This window comes from Odocoileus virginianus, chromosome 27 (genome assembly GCF_023699985.2).
Source record: "Odocoileus virginianus isolate 20LAN1187 ecotype Illinois chromosome 27, Ovbor_1.2, whole genome shotgun sequence".
In the NCBI taxonomy this organism is placed as follows: domain Eukaryota; kingdom Metazoa; phylum Chordata; class Mammalia; order Artiodactyla; family Cervidae; genus Odocoileus; species Odocoileus virginianus.
Window position 1 is genome coordinate 25,164,736 of NC_069700.1, and position 17,323 is coordinate 25,182,058.

The window sequence follows — 17,323 nt, forward strand, 5'->3', positions numbered from 1 at the left end:
ACTTCATTACTTATTTATGCCTAAAATTGGATTCTTGATCTTGTACATACACTCAAGATACTCTCTCCCCAGTCCTTTCCATCTCAGTTAGCGGCAAAGTCATTTTTCCAGTGTCTCAGAACACTTCAGAGTCATTCATTGGTTCCTCTATGACCTCACATTATGTTATTCTTCTTTCTGGGTCACTCTTCTTCAGTTAAAGTGGCCTTCTGGACATTCCTGCAACTTACCAACCCTGTTCCCACTTCAGGGCCTTTGCGTGCGTTGTTCTCATGGTCTGGAATGCTCTTTCTTTAAACATCTGCAGGTACTGCCTTCACTTTCTTCAAGTCATTATTCAAATAACACTTCCCCAGTGAGCCCTACCTTGCTAGTCCAATATAAAAATCACAATTCTCTTATTCCTTCTGTGCTTTATCTTATTCCATAATCTCTTCTCTGTTGTATAATTTTTCCACCTTTAACACTAATGGCCTTTTAATATATAATTTGAGTATTCATTTCACTTATTGTCCAACTCCTTCTAGAATGTGAGTTTGATTTTATCCACAGTTTTGTTTTATCCACTGCTATATCTGTTGCTCCTAGAATATTGCCAGGCATACTATAGGCCCATCATAAATAATTGCTGAATAAATGAGATAATTAGCACCTATTACTAACTCTCAACAAATAGACCCTATTTTCAAAGGTAGAAATGTAAAAGTTGTTTGTTTCCAACACAAGAGGTATTATATATTAGATTCTATGGGAATGGAGCAACTTGTTTCCATAAGTCTAGAGAGGTCAGGGGCCCGATGAAATCCTGATATTCTCTGATTCTCTTCCCCCTGAAGTGTTGAAAACATGATCATTTTCTAGCAGCCAAGCACTAATTTTAAAAGATCCTGGAATATTAAACCTGCAATGAGAATTTCCTAAGAGGATGGATCACGATTATAGTTCTACAAGCTGCTTTTAGTATTTCTTCTCTCATCACTTTGCTGCTCTTCCTACTTGGAAATATATGAATATAATTGGAAGGTTTGGGAAGCCAATTTGATTACACTGAATAATTATGTGCTGTACCTCCTCCAGTGTATGAATAAATTTAATTAATATATATCTTTCTCTGTTGGTCTTTTAAAATGCACATAGTTGAACATCCAAGTTGGTCTAAAGCAAGAGTCTGACAAATTTAGTTAATTTTTGGAAGCATAAATATGAAAGCTAAAATTATTCTGCACACCTTTAAGATCCATCTTTTGGTCATTCCTATTTAAAAGAAGCACAGAATTTTAGGGCTACAAGATTGTATTTTACTTGGCTTGATTGCCTTATTTTATGAAAACTGAGCCCCCAAGATACAAAATGACTTCCCCAGGTACCATGGAACTCAATAACTGTTTTGTTTGGTCGAAACTTCTTCTAAGATTAAAACAAGGTAACTCTGGTATTGCCACTGAAAACTTGTTCTTGGTATAAGGAAATTAACTGACTATAGCAACAATGGAATTCTAAACAATATGCAGTCTTACCCAGTTTATTTCCAAGGTGACTACATAAACACTAGAAAAGCAAATTAAACAAAGGATAAAATAATTGATAAAATGATAAAGAAAAAGGCTCCACAAGCATCCTAATAAATAATTAAGAGTCATGGGTCACAAAAGAGTTAAGAATTTTCAGGTCACCTGAAGTGAACTATTTTATGGCATTCACAGGAGGAAAAGAAGTCACTTTCTCAAAGAGATGGTTCCATAGTATGCATGGCCTCTGCTATTATTTGGAGGATTAGGGCTTCTTCTCTTACCAAACTAATCTAACCATCTTTTAAGGTGCCAAGAAGTATTTTTGCTTAGATATATACCGTTTCTGTTTGCATTAGTGAGTCTGTATTAAGGCTAATATGCCAGAGGAATGTAAAAATCTACAGTAGCAATGCTTTTCTACTTTAATGGCTTTGTTCAACTTATGACGACTTTTTTGTGGTGTGATGAATTCAGTTTGGTCTCCTGGTGTGTTTTTTCCACATGTTTGGAAATCATGTATTTTTCTGAAAGCTGGTAGTCATCAACATCTTATTATTGGCACTGGTGTCATTGTTTTAGCTTTGTTATAATGAAGATACTTTAGTAGTATTGATAACTGAGGATCTTTGATATTAATTGAATGGAAAGTATTTTTGACCCTTTGTGGACAGGAATGCTCTCAAACTACAAACAAAATTATAGCTAAGTAGAATTTTTAAAATAGATTTTAACAGATTCCAGGAGGTAGGAACATTAAGATAATTCATGTGACTTCAAAGGTAAGATCTTTGTGAACAGCGCGTCACAACTTCCTAAGAGTGAAATTTTGAGCTCCCTCTACCAGAACCTTGTTTAACTGTTTCTTTTCTCCATGACACCTTTCTTATTGTGTGTTATTATATGTAGGTCAGATTCCAGTGGCTTGAGAGTAAAGTCTGGATACTGTTCTGAAAACTAGATTAAATCTGGTCCCCATGTGATGCAGGTAAAACTCTCATGAAAATATCAGTATGGCAACACTGATTGAAGATAATTTTAATTGAAATGATCTCCTTTGGGTTATATTTCTGTAGATCTAATATTAGTATTTCTCTTAATTTTCTATTTTCTTGCTAATGTACTTGAAAGGGTTTTTCAACGATTTTATAAACCAGTCTTCCTTTTTAAGAAATTATGACAATTTTCTCTGTTACTTTCCCTTAAAGCCTACACTTTGGCCACCAATGATCTGAGCCTTGATTTACACATTACGGTGAGCTTTTACATCCTAAACATATTTATTCTTTTGAAACTTTAATTATTTGGCAAGTATTTAAGTGTTGGGGAGGTTGAAGAGACCTAAACAAGAAATTAACAGAGGACTCAACTACAATCTACAGAGGAAATAATCAAATAAGTTGCTATTTTAAACAATGTAATCAAACAGGAGGAAGGAAGGGATTATTTCAGAACACAAATATTCACCAGCAAGAAAATAACCGTAGTAACGCTTAAAAAACTGGGAGGGTAGTAGTTAAATCTTAAAAATAAGGAAAGCAACTCAAGTCACTCTTATGACTGTATTATTTAAAGAAATATATCTGTATCAATCGTGAGAGGACAGGATGTACAGCTCAAAAGCGGGAGTCAAGATTTAAAAATGAGAAGCAGGCTAAAATTCTAAGGAAACATAAATATAAGATCATGCATCAAGAAGCCTTGAAATAGCAAAAAGGTTTCAATCAAAACGTAGTCGTTAAATGTTAAAATGAGGAGGGGGGAAAAAGTCGCTGCGGGTTATCATCTTCCACTGCCTGTAGCGGAAGGATGGAGTGGTGATACGCGGGAGCCGGCGAAAGACCGGATGTTTCACTGTCCCAGAAAGGGTCCCCTGTCCTCACATCGGCACCGCGAGCGGTCCTCTGGGAAAGCAAGCCTTTCTGATCTATTTCCCTGCACCATCCTAAAAGCACAGTCCCGCTGGGACCCCGGTTCATCCCAATTCTGAAGGAAACCGTTAGAGAGGCCAATCTCTGCCCTGAAGTTGAAAACAATCTTCCTCCGTCCCTAGAAAACCCCAGCCCTCTCAGCTCATTCTTAAGGAGTCCAAGCTTGGCCCTGAACACCCTCCAGTTTTCAGTTCATACCCACCCCTCTCCCAGCAGCCTTCGTCCTAAAAAGGCCGCCGCGTGGCTGGGGGTCGCCCGCCCGCCGGCCAGGCGATCTAAGCACCACGGCCTCAGGGAAAGCGGCAGCAGGCGCGCGCCGCGAAGCCCCACCCCCAGCGAGTGTGGCGGAAGTGGCTGGCTGGGAAAAGGCGACCGCGCGCCACCTGGCCGAGCGCGCATGCGCCAGCGCCCGCGCCGAGAGTGGTGGGGGCGATCGTAGCCCTCCCTCCTCCACCTCCGCCACCCCCGCCCCACAGTGAGAACCGGGCTCACGCCATCTTGCCCCCCCAACCACGTCCCCTCCGAACCACCCTTTCCCTTTCGACACTTTCAGCCCCCCACCCCGCCCTTTTCCAAGCGTGTCCCGGGCCGCCGCCGCAGAAACCGCACCATCTCTAACCCCACATTCTCCACGCGGGACGCGCAGCCGTGTCTACAAGTGTTCTTAGAGCAGAGGTTGTAGGGGGCATCGGGGGCGGGACGGGGGAGGACGGCGTGAGGGCTGGGGTCGCGAGGGGCGCCGAGCCCACACGTCTGGGCCCCGCCCCGGCCCCTGTCCCCCGGGAGGCGGCCGCGGGGGGTCCCGGGCGTTCGCGCCGGAGGCCGAGGGGAGAGCCGAAGCAGCGTCCCAGAGCCGCCGGCCCCGCGAGGCGCCCGGGTTCCCCCGCGGAGTGTGGAGTTGGCCTTGACTCCTCCCCGTTGGCGGTGGGCGTGGGGCCAGGGGAGTTGGGCGGGCGAGTGAGAGCGGGTACCGCTGGGTGTGTTAAGAAGCACCTTCCGCCTGTCATCTAGGCCGTGCTTGGGGAAAGAATTCTTAAAGAAGGAAATTGTTGCTTTATGGGCGAGGTGGAAGAAGAGTTAGGTAGTGTTAGAAGAAGTATAGCATCCTGGAAAAGGAAAAGATTGACTCCCTCCTGTCTGGGGTGAGCCCACATCTGTGATCCCTGGGGAAATTATTTAGCGTGTTTTTGGCTGGGTGTTTTGGTCTGTCAAATGGGGGTAGTAGTAGCCTAGCTCAGAAATGGGAGGATTAGATGAGATAATACAGGTTAAATGCTTATTGCAAGCTCCAAGCACTGATCAGTTGCCTGTTAATTACCTGTCATTTTTATCTCCCTGTTTTAAGGAATTCAGAATGACTGTGACCTGGCTTTCTAAGTGAAAAAAATGAAACTGGCCTCGATTTATAGGGGCAGTGGACTGTAATATGTGACACTCAGACGCCTTCCTGAAAATGTGTTATTTATGTACACGTGGATAAATGAGCTTAACTCCATGAGGTTATAAGACTTTAAGCTACCAATATTTCTTTGCAAAGAAATGATGATGGATTTATCTGGGAGAAGAGGATCTAGAGTCTTAGTGTATGTGAGGGATAGAACTTTGGAAATAGAATTAAATTCGTCTATGAAGATTAACTTGAAGACCAAATTGAGTACGGAACTCATGGAATTTCTGGTGTATGTTTTTAAGAGAGGATGGATTTGACTGATATGAATAAATTTCCTGATAGTTACTATTTTGCAAAAGTAAAGTGCACTTTACTGTGCTATTACACGTTTCTTGTCTTTGGGAACATTTAAGAAAAGATCTAGAGCAGCCCTGTCCAGTGGAACTTGCTGTCGTTATGGAAATATTCTGTAATCTCTGCTGTCCTAATACGGTTCCCACTAGACACAAGTGGCTCTTAAGCACTTGAAGTATGGCTAGTGCACTTAGAAATTTAATTTTTAATTTTATTTAAATTAACTATGTTGGGAAGATCCCCTTGAGAAGGAAATAGCAACCCACTGCAGCAGTATTCTCTGGAAAATCCCATGGATGGAGAAGTCTGGAAGGCTGCTGGTCCAACAGGACCTAGCGACTAAGCAAACAAAATTAATTGAAATATAAATAGCGGCTTGTGGCTAGTGGCTGCCTTGTTGGACAGCATAGGTCTAGAATCTAGGCCTTGAGACCTTTTCCAACTCTTGATTTGGTTGAATTTTAAGTCAGAGAAGCCAGTTCTTAGAACATTTGATGCCTTAGGGAATCATAATTATATTCAAATAATACCTTTCATTCAAATAGTGTAGTTCAAAGCTTGGGTCTGTTAATACTTATTTAGAGCTTGCAAATTAGAGCAAAGCATTCTTTGACTCCTAGGTTGTACGGCTAATACTAGATTCATCTGGAGAGTGAGCATAATACGAAGTGGAGTTTCCTTTAACCATTATTGTACTGTATTGTGACTGGGTGTCCACTATCTTTTATCACTTTAGTTGTTTTCAGTGAAAACATTTCAACTCTTTTATTCCTAAAGTTTTTTCAGTTTGAAAAATGGTGTTTTTTGTTAACTTTTTGTATAAGAAATAATTTGATAAATTATAATAGTAAACTTTGAGCATTGGGCCATTGCAGTAGTTTTGTGGTTATTGGTATTCAAAACTCTTGAAGAGATAAGTCTGAAATTTGGCAGTATTTTGTAAGGATGCTTTCTTTGAAATAGAGTTGTCCCCCCCCCCCCCCCCCCCCCAGGCAAATGTTTATAAAGTAAACTTTTGAAGAAAACCCTAAAAAAAAAAACCCTCACTTTATTTATAGATAACACCCTTAACTCTGGCCTGGTGTCTGTAGAGTGGTATCCTTGGTCTCAAGGCTGATGATAATCCTTGGGTCTGGAACAAAAACTTGAAGCTCATAAATAAAGCATATACAGAGAATACCCCATTGCATACAAATCAAATGGATTGCTCTTATGTAGGGTGACTTTATACCCTGCTCTTTTGGAGACAGTCATGGTTTAGAGCCTGTTTGTCTCAGCATAATTATTAATAGGGATCCTTTCATTTTAAAAAATGTTCCAGTTGGGTCCACATAATAATATGGTCACCCTCCTTTTAAGCTTGTTGAAATTTGGAGTATATAATTTTAGGAGGAGTAAATGTACTGTGGTCTCAGAAATGTACTCACTTTAAAGTAGTGACAGATATTGCTTATGTGCATAAATAACACATGAGCTGTCTGGAATAAGGCCAGCAAGTGACCTGTGCGCCTAAGCTACTGATAATTAAAAATTTCTACTTTTCTTAGTATAATTAGATAGCAATCTTGGGTACTTTGGTTGTTGGTTTTCTCTAAAAAAATATTTTGTTGTAGAATCTGCAAAGAAAGTTGGACCATGCCAGTCAAATCAGAACATTGAGTCTTCTTGTTGAAAATAATACTTGTTTTACTTTATGGTGAAACTGAGCAATCAAATTAGTTCGAAATTTGCTTACCATGTTAAAGACTGGTTTCACTTAAATAGTACAGAATAACAATTCAATCTAAGGCATTATTGTGTTAATTGAATTTATACTGTAGTGGATTAAAATACTTTATTGAGAGTCAAACACATTTGGTTTGATTCCTCACTGCTGAGGGTTTAATGCAGTAACCCAGGTGATGTGTTGGGTGCAGTGCTGGGTGCAGCAAAGCACATAAGTAAATACTCAGTAAGTATTAGCTGCTCTAGCCTTAAATTTATTGAGTAATAGATCTGGAGATGCATGGTGGATAAGTACATTTTGGATTAGTTTTAACTAATTCCAAAATCCAGGTGTACACATTTTCTGCCCTATGATTTCAGTTGAGGTGTTTTAACTTTTCTGAGTCTTAATTTCCTCATCAGTAAAATAGGATTAGTACCTAACCTTAACATACCTCCTCACAGGATTACTGGAGGCTTCAGATGAGAACTTCTTAAATTGTTGTTTTTCAGATGTTAATTTAACTAGTTTAGTCTCAACTAGTCTACCTCCTACCTCCAGTAAAAACTGACCTTAAATCTGCAAAAACTGTTTGCATGTATTTTGATTTGTGAATCAGCACATACGTAAGATCATTCTCTTTTACAAATAATACCATAAGTCCCAGCAATGGTGCTTAATTGATCTGTTTCCAGTATATTCCCTGCACAAGACAACTCCATACTAACTGCTACGGGGAAAACCAACGTTTTCATGGGCACTTGATGTTTTCCAAACTAATGCTCTATCTTATTTATCCAGAGATGTCATTCCCACTTAATAGGTGGTACTGATGAGTCTTTACATTCTGGAATGGATATGTAAGATACTTTGTTTACACTACTGCCTCTGATAATCCCTGACTAATAGTGGATTTTGAAGTTTAAGTTTATGAATATGAAAATAACATTCTGTCTGGCATATAGTTTGTATTAGTTGCTGAAAAACTGTTGTGTTCCTTGAATTTTCACAGGGCAGTAAATATGTGAACTTTTTAAATTATAAAATATACATATATACATTACATAAAAATCTTAAAGTATACTTTTGCTATTTCAAATGCTATAGAGGTTTTTTGACTGAATCCTTTATATTTCACTTTTTTTCATATTAATTTGTTTCTGAATCTTTCAAAGACTACTCCTAAGCATAGTATTCTCTCTCTGAGGATATACATGTTTAATAGTAGTACTTTGGGATATGTTTTAAAGAAACTGTACTTTTGCTTGGGTTCATCATCATCGTCATCATTGTGATGAACTGAGTATTTCTAGGTACCAGGCACTGTCCTCAGTGCTTTGTGGATGTTACTTGATGTCACCTTTAAGAGGAGTATTTTTAATCTCCTTTTTAAAGATGAGGGAACTGAGGCAGGGAGGTGATGTGACTTGCCCAAGGTCACCTGGTAAGTGTTAGAGCCTGTATTTGAACTCCAGAGCCCAGCTCTTTACCTGCTAAACCGTGAGTTGGCATAGACAGATACTTCACGACAAAGTTCACTATGACAGACACATTGTGGAGGACTTGTGAGTTAATATAACCAACTTTTATTTGTGTGTTCCTTGTGGGATAGTAGAAAGAATTCTGGACCAGAAGTCAGGGGACCTCAGTTTTAATCCCAGCTGTATCGCTAAATAGTGATGTGTCCTTGGGCAGTTCAAGAAACCCCTCTGGACTTCAGTATCCTCACCTGAAAAATGAGGGATTTGGATGAAATTAGTGATTTTCAAACTGTAGTTCTGAACTTCAGATGTCTTTGGTCCCCCCTCCCGACAGTCCATGGCGTTGCCAAGAGTTGGACTCAACTGAACGACTAATACTTTAACTTTTTTTTCACCCGCCAGCGTGCATAGTTATACTTTGCCCATTATAGTTATAGTTGTTTATCTGTTTGCCTAAGATTTTCTTTTAAGCAAAGAATTCCTGAACTTAATTTTTAAAGTTATCAGTCTCTAAGAAAACTTAATGACAAAAGTCCCCTGGTACTACTGCTCAGTAATTCATATTTTAGTGTGTTAAAACTAAGGCACTAAGGTAGAAGATGGGTGAATTTTTGTATGTATGTAGGTGGACTGGATATTTTGGGTTATCTAAGATCAGAGCATTTTTTTATGTGTTAGATTTGTGACCTTCATCCAGTGTTTTTACTCTTAGCTTCTTTGTTGGTTGGGGGGAAGTACATGCTTAATAGGATGGTTTTGAGCAAGTGCGAGCTAATGCAGATGAAAGAGCCTTTATAAATTCTGAAATGCTTATGCAAACTCATCTCTTTTTTACATTGCCTCCAGAAAATGTCCCCCTCCTTTTTCTGTTTAGTCACATTAAGTGTGTTTTTAACCACATGATATTTTATTGAATTGTTGGTACTTAATGTGGACTTCTCATAAGATTTAATATTTTTAAAATGTGAATCTGGACTGGAAGAGAATCTTGATGTTTAAGAGATCTCCTTTTTTGACATCCTTGTCAAATATACTTACTTCTTACTATTAGAAGTATAATTGATTCCAAATTTTTGCACATATCTGTAAAGTTAACCATTGTCACTCACTTGTATATTATTTTATGTAGATACAAGTGTTTTCAATATTGGAAAAATGAGCTTGCCATTTTGTCAGGGTTTGGATATCATGTATTTTAGGATGACCTGACAGGCAGATTGGCTGTGCACTGTAAGAAACATTTTTGCAAAGAATAAAAAATTTTTTTGAAACTCTAAGAGTTAATACTTAAGAAACTCAAGATTTCTTAAGGAGAGTACTGTATATTGAAACACATGGAAAAAAAAAGAAAGCACATGGAGTAGAAACCTACATTACTATGAAACTAAAGAAAAAACGTAATAATAAAATTTCACGTGTCTCTGACCAGTGTGTTACAACTTCTTGTCAGTAGGTTAAAAAAAAAATTGCTCATGTAACCAACTGAGATATGTAAGCGTAGTTTATAACCTATCTAGAGGGAATTTTCGTACTTTACAAGTGTTTTGATACTTTCAGTTGAAGTGTATTTTTTGAGTGCTCGTATGTTGTAGCCACTGTCTTCTTTACAACATTCCTCTGAGATAAATTATTATTTTTTTAAAATTTTTTTATTATTTTATTTTATTTTTTTTGATAAATTATTCTTGACATATCGAGAAACTAAACGAGAGATTAGTTGACTCTTATTACCAAGTTCTAGTATGTATTAACTTGAATTGGGGTGTATATAAATATATTGGAATTACTATTGTATTATCCCCAACTAGACACAGAAGTTTTAAAATTTGGCACATTTTAATTTGTTTATTTTTTATATTCTCAGTGATTGACCATTTGGTATTATTTTTCACAGCAGGAGGAAATTGAGATCATGATATAACTTGAGCTTTTTTTTTTAAGCAATAAAGCTGAAATGTAGTATGTAATAGTGTTGGTTTAACCATAATCTCTTCCTATCTTTGGAGTTGTATGAAAATGAAAATGTTCTGGTTATAACAGAACATTATTACTTTATATTATTTGGGATTATTTATATTATGTGGGATGCTCAGATTATGAATGGTTGAAATTGAGACTCTTAGATGCTCAGAATCAGTACAGAGGTCTGCTGAATTAATTTTTCTCAAGAGTGAAACAGTTAAAAAATTCTGCTATCTTTTAATAAATGGGTAGACTGATGGATTTCACAATCCAGATTTTGACATTGTTTTGAGGGTGTTTTAACTAGTAATAAAGTTTTCAACTCTGAGGGATTTTAAACTAAAGATGTTTTGTGGCATTTCTTCTTTGGGCATTTAGTCACTAAAAATATGAGCTATAAATAGAAACCAAGTAACAGGTTCATTACATTTTTGCTTAATTCACATTTGTGATGTACAACTTTACTACATTAAAAATTTTTTTTTGTCATGATATTTTCTAAGGGGTATATCCTTAAATTCCATTATTTTTATTAAAAGATACCAGTTTTTCTGCTCTGGAACAGAATTTTACAGATGTGATGTAATATTGGCTATTGGCTTAATGATCAGGTTTAAATATAAGTATTAATCAGTGATGAACTTATTCCTTGAGTTCACATTTAAACTGTGGCATGTTGAAATAATCTAGGTCTCCATCTGCACATCTGAATTCATTTTGTAAAATATGGCAAACAGCTGCATTTCAATTGAAAGCTAAAACAACTGTAGGACATTAACCCATTGAGAAGATTACAGTAGGTTTTCAGTTCCATGTTAACTATATTTATTAGAGAAAATTGACTTGAGTGCTTCTGCTTTTAACCGACATTTATTTTTTTTTAATGTCTGAGAGATAGGAAATAAAGCATTGGAATGATAGGACTTTGATGTGTAAAAAAGTTAATGTCTAAAGAAGTTAATTATCCCCATCATCAAACAGAATGTGGGCACAGGAAATAATTTTAAAGATTCTAATGCACTATCAGCTCATCATGTCAAGAAAAATGTTATCCACCTGTTTGACTTAAGAATTAAATAACTTGACTGTGAAAGGATGATCATGGTTATAATAAACTGAATTGGGACCTTTTCCCTCTTACTAATAAATACTCTTGATATGAAACATTTGCAGTAGGGGCAGAATCTAAGAAAGCTGGAGTTTTGCTATGAAGTTACTTTCTGAAATGTCTCCTCTTCAGAGAGTGTTAAAGCAAGGTGACTGGATTTGCAAAATGAAAAGGGGGGATTACTCTGGCAGTATCTCAGGAGAGTCCCACAGAATGGCATGCCTTCAGATCTGACATGAGTCAGCTAAATCATAACTGCTTTTGGAGACTGGTGTTAACACGTAATCTTTAACATCTCCAGGATGTCGTATCTCTTGTCAGTTTCTCTTGGGACAAGTGAAATATTTTCTAAGTTCAGTGGGATAGCCAAGTTCCTTTTTTAATCACTGTGTCCTGATTCTGTAGGACTGTTCCTGGAAGTACTTGCTTTCCTGTCTTATTTTTCCCCAATCTGGGACTGAATGATAAAATAAATTTTTTTTTTTAAAACTGAGTTCCAAATGGTGTTTCCTCTTTCCCTCTAATATTTGTAGCAAAAAAGTACTTAACCACCCGCCCCCGCCCCCCCAAAAGTCTTTGTAAACAAACAGGAGAAATTTAGGCTTAAAAAGATCAATGGGTTTTCACCGCATTAGCTTCTTTATTTTAGAATTTTGGTTTTCAGGCTCAGTTTGAGTGAAACCTTTTTCTTTCTGTTTCACTGCTATTACATTCTCTGTTGAATGATCTTTGCCTGGCCTTAGGCCCCTTAGATTAGACCGGGGCTTATGTTGGCAGAGAGTTAGTCCTGCTACAGGATGATATTGGGATGTTCCAGATCTAACTACCCAGCTAGAATGCTGCCTGCCTTAGGTCTCTGTCATTTTGCTTTCTCAGAAGCTTTTTATGTGGCCCATCTCAGACAGTAGTTTGTATTAGTTAATTTTTGAGCTTTCACTCATGAAAGTGAAAGTGAAGGTCACTCAGTCTTATCTGACTTTTTGTGACCCTATGAACTATACAGTCCATGGAATTCTCTAGGCCAGAATAGTGGAGTGGGTAGCCGTTCCCTTCGCTGCGGCATCTCCCCAACCCAGGGATCGAACCCAGGTCTCCTGAATTGCAGGCAGATTCTTTACCTTCTGGGCCACCAGGGAAGCCCACTCTCTCCCTCATGGGGCTCTGCCTTTCCATCTCAGCCTTTGGTGAATGACTGGTTAAGGTTTCCGTTATCAGTTTTAGTCTCCGTTGCCCACCAAAGTGGTCAGGTTAGAGGATGTATTAAGAGTACATTTGACAGCAGTGTGGAGAGTGAACTGAGATGCAAGAAAGAAGCTAGAAATAGAACTCAACAAGAAAGGGAGGAGGTAGAAACATAAAGTAGAATTTATTGGACTTCTTAGCAAATTTTAGGGTGCAGGAGAAGGAATCAAGGATGATGACTTGAGATTTTGAGCCAGGCAGACTAGTAGCAGCACTGTTGTCAGTGTGAAAGCAGAACTTATTTTGTAAGGAAACTGATGAATATTTGTTGAATTGTATTGAGGTCTTCTAGAGAAAAGATTCAAGTTTCTTAAACTTTGTGATGGTGAAGTAAAGATAATCTAAATTTGTCATAAAAGTTCTTAGCACATCAAGAAAGGGAGACTTCTTGAGTTCTGTTTATAATAGTTAACATTGTATACTGACTGCTTAGAACTGTTCTGGATGCTTTGTTCATGTTAGTTCATTTAATCCTTACAACAACCCTGATAATTGTAATCCTTACAATTGTAAGGATTATTGTAATATTGTAATTACAATTACAATTGTAATTACAGTTGTAATATTGTAATCCTTACAATTATCATTACCATTTTACAGATGAGGTTACTGAGGTATAAAGAAATTAAGGAACTTGCCCCAAGTGCTAGTAAAATAGTGGAACTAGGCTTCTAACCTTTGCGGTCTGATTCTTGACTCCTCATTGTTTTTGTTATATTTCTCAGTACTGCTTAATTTTATTATATATTTTAGATTTGTTAATTCCTCTTTAACTCTGCAAACTTTTTTAAAGAAAGTCATAGTATTGAAAAATTTGTATAAACATAAAATAGTAACTAACATTTGTTGAGCACTTCCTGTGTCCTTGAGATAAAAGCCAAAGCTTTTATCTACTTTTATTACCTAAATGTTTTTTTCACTAATTCTTATCTATGGGACTGCCACATACAGTAAATAAAATGGTGTATATTAGGATTGGCATCTCGTTTTCCCGTTATGCATCAGCTTAATTTTATTGGGAAAAGAAATCACATTTTAAATTGGTGAATATTATTTAACCATAAGACTGTAACATACCACAATGCTAACTTCTGATCTACTGATTGGTTTTATTTCTGTTATTCGTATTTTTGGCTGTGGTTCAAATGGGAATTAGGTCATGTTTTGGTTTTGTAATTTTGTATCTTACAGCTGTGCAACTTTTTCTTTAAATGAAATGTTACTTGAAACCCCAATATATAAAATAGAAAAATCAGAGTTCTTGTGTTCAGGATGGCCAGGGGGAGCTCACTGAAACTGGGAGCTTACTGAAATATTGCCAGGGAATCTTAGGGCTCCCTGGAACACATTTTGAAAACCACTGAGCTCTATTAAAATACCTTAATGAGTATATTTCTCCCAATACTTACTGTAAAATATGTAATGAAAAGTTTATCGCACAAGCAATTTCTTGATATCATATTTGACTAAGCAGTTTTATACCTTGCTATTTGATTTTAATGAAGAACAGGTATGGACAAATCAGAATTTAAAAAATTTTTGTGGTTTTTTGAAGTAATTTATAATTGCTTCTGTTTTCTATGCATTTACTTATAGCTAAATACATTTTGTAAGCTGAGTTCTCTTTTTTATTTAGATGAATAATACTGCAGCCAGCCCAATGTCTGCTGCCACTTCTAGCAGTGGAAGAAGTACAGGGAAGTCTATAAGCTTCACAGCAGAATTACAGAGTATGATGTGAGTATGGCTGTATGTCTCACCACTCTTTTAAGTTTGTTCATGTTGACAAAAGACAGCGGAGATAACAAGATTGTAAAACTTAACTTGAAAATTTGTACTTAAGTAAAAAATGAAATAGTCTGATAACATTTTAAATAGCCATGTATAGAAGGGGCAAATTGGTTGAAAATGCAACAGTGATACTGTCTTCTGAAAGTATTGGTTCATCTTCATAAAAGAATGAATACTCATGTAGACATTTGTGCCCTAATTATTATCTACCCAGATCTGTATTATGGATTGTTTATTGTATTTTAGATTTAGAAAATTTTGACATTGATCATATTCTTGGATAGTTGGAAATATTTTCACAGAGTTCTCAAGTTTTTCTCAAATGTCAGTCATAATAATTCCATGAACCTCCCTTGGTTTTCAGTTTTGATAATATTTCTGTGTTTCAGAACTGGAGAAAAAACTTAGGACATTTAAAAAACACATTTATTTCATTTTTCAGAAATTGCATATTCATTAAGATTTCTTTCCTAAGGCTTTTTTCTGCTTGATTTCTGGCTTCTTTCATTGAGACTGCATAACTTGATCGATGAGAGGTAGCAGATTTATTAGAAATGTCTGCTGGCAGGTATTAGTTTTTCTGTATTATTGGCTCAGGAGACAATTTCCTGCATATGGGGACAGCAAGTTAGAGCTCTCCCTTTCCTGTGGCTACATTATTCATGACACAACCAGCAATTCTAAAAGAATGTTTCTGTTGAAGTTTTAAGTGGGTGTATATCGCTCGTCTTCATAGTGGATTAACTCCCATGTGTGATGATTATCGTTCAGAGGAAAAATGAGTTTGAGCATGTATCTGATAGTTGCTTGGTAAACATACTTTAAACAGCATTGAAAACACTCAAGTCACAAGTTCTCAAACATTGGTCCTGGGATCCCTTTAAACTCTCAGTTATTGAAGACCTTAAGCAGTGTTTGTTTATATGAATTGTTTCTATTATTATTCATTGCTTAGAGTTTAAAACTAATAAAAATGATTCGTGTGAAAAATAATAAGCCTATGATATGTTAACATAAGTAATATATACCCTATAAAATAATTACTTTCTAAAACCCAAAATTGGTAACACATTTTGTGAGGTAAGATGAGACTAAATTAAATGTGTTAATTTAGGAGTTGTATGAGATTAGGCTGTCTTTTACATTATGGAAACTTTTAAGGGTTTATGCTTGTATACACTTTGTGTATTTAAAGATTTTAGCTATAGTATAGTAGCTTTATGCTAAAATTTTATGTTGTACTGTTAATTATGTTTAAAAACTACTAAACATGTTTTGGAATGTTTATAATAAAGCAAAGAAATTCATTTTCCTGTAGAGCCAGTTCATTAATTTACTTTGTAATTTTAAAAACTTTTAATTTTGAAAATTTCAAACTCATAAAATCATTGGAATAGTATAGTGAACTCCATACATCCATCTTCAGACTAACAGTAATTGTGTTTTGCCAGTCTTCTTTAACCTTTCTCCCTACTACTCACTTTTTTAAAATGAAATTATTTTAAAGCAACTCCAAGCTATCTTATTTCAAACTTGGTATTATTTATTAAAACATTATATTTATTATTAACTGAAAAAACATGCTTTATAGCTGAGGTCAGCAAGCTATAGCCATAGACTGGCTGCTTGTTTTCAAAAATGAGATTTTACTGGACCATAGTCACAGGCATTGTTTATCTATTATCTATTGCTGCTTTCATGCTTCATGGCAGAGTTGAGTGACGGAGACCATATGGCCTGTAAAGCTGAAAATATTTACTTTGTGGTCCTTTACAGAAAGTTTGACGACCCCTGATCTGTAAAAACAGCTTTCTGTAAGAAGAAAGCTGTATTTCCTTTTGTCATTTATGCTTAAAAGAGGTTCTACTTAGTGCATTGGATAGACTGTAGGCCACTTAAGAAAACTGAGAAAAAAAGAAAATAAAAGCTAAATTCAGCACTTTCTTATTAAATACTTTTGCAAACATCTTCCCAACTAATGTGCTTAAGCTGGATTCAGAATGCAAAAGTTATTGTTGGCCACAGCTTTGGAAGAAATGTACATTTTCCTTCTATTTCAGACCTCATAGAGAGGCTACTCCTAATAGTTACATTCATCATTTATAGTCTGAAGTTATTTTTTTCTTCTTATGAATTGCTTCATAGAATAGGAAAATGGGGCCAAGATTAGGGGAATCCTTTTTTAATTTACCAATATTTTCTGATGGCATAATGTTTTCAGGCTTTTGATTGTATAAAATTAGAATCTATATGCATTTGATCCTTGCTTATGTGATTTTAAATGAGAAAGTGTAGCCTTAAGTCTCTGTGTTTATTTCATGTTGTAGGAATTTCATTCTATAAATCTTTACTTTTTTTCCTCTGCATTTTCACAGTTCTTCTAAGCCCTTGTGTATTGTGTTGCTTCTTTTAATCCTCTCCAGCTACTGTCTTCCCCAGCCATTCACCACTAATGAGCTGTTTTTTCTTGACTCCATGACCTCTAAATAAGTAACCGTATTGCAGTGTCATTTCCAGGGATGGCTTCACTGAAAGGTGTCTAGCTGTCAGGCACAAATGGAATTGTCAGGATCTGCCTTTAAATACAGAGCTGGCAGCTGGTCTGTCTTCCTATAGAGGCTTGATAGGACTGACCATATTTTAGGTTTGGGTGAGAAATACTATATGAGTGCAGTATTCTCTAGGACATGCTTCAACAGATTTTAAACTAAAGGACTGGCAGTCAGTTCCTGGGGGGTTGGGAATGACAGCAGCTTTACCTTACCTATGCTTGTAACTTAACACTTTTGCTTTATGCTCCTTATCACAGCTTTTTGAATAATATGTGCTAGGAAGGGTCCAGAGGCTTTTC

At 36.7% G+C, this 17,323-nt stretch overlaps 1 protein-coding gene across 5 annotated transcripts in view; it reads left to right on the forward strand.

Moving 5' to 3' along the window:
- Positions 1–237: 237 nt before the first annotated feature.
- SUPT3H (SPT3 homolog, SAGA and STAGA complex component) overlaps positions 238–17,323 on the forward strand; it is a 378,407-nt gene continuing 361,321 nt past the window's right edge. The window contains exons 1-2 of one of the 5 annotated variants that reach the window (XM_020880482.2): positions 238–307; positions 14,318–14,418. In XM_020880482.2, coding sequence (XP_020736141.2) covers positions 14,318–14,418 — 101 coding nt within the window. In that variant the 5' untranslated portion in view covers positions 238–307. Of the gene's footprint in view, positions 308–3,882; positions 4,115–4,462; positions 4,582–14,317; positions 14,419–17,323 lie in introns of those variants that run through there. The other 4 variants (XM_020880484.2, XM_020880481.2, XM_020880483.2 and 1 more) reach the window with 4 other exon arrangements.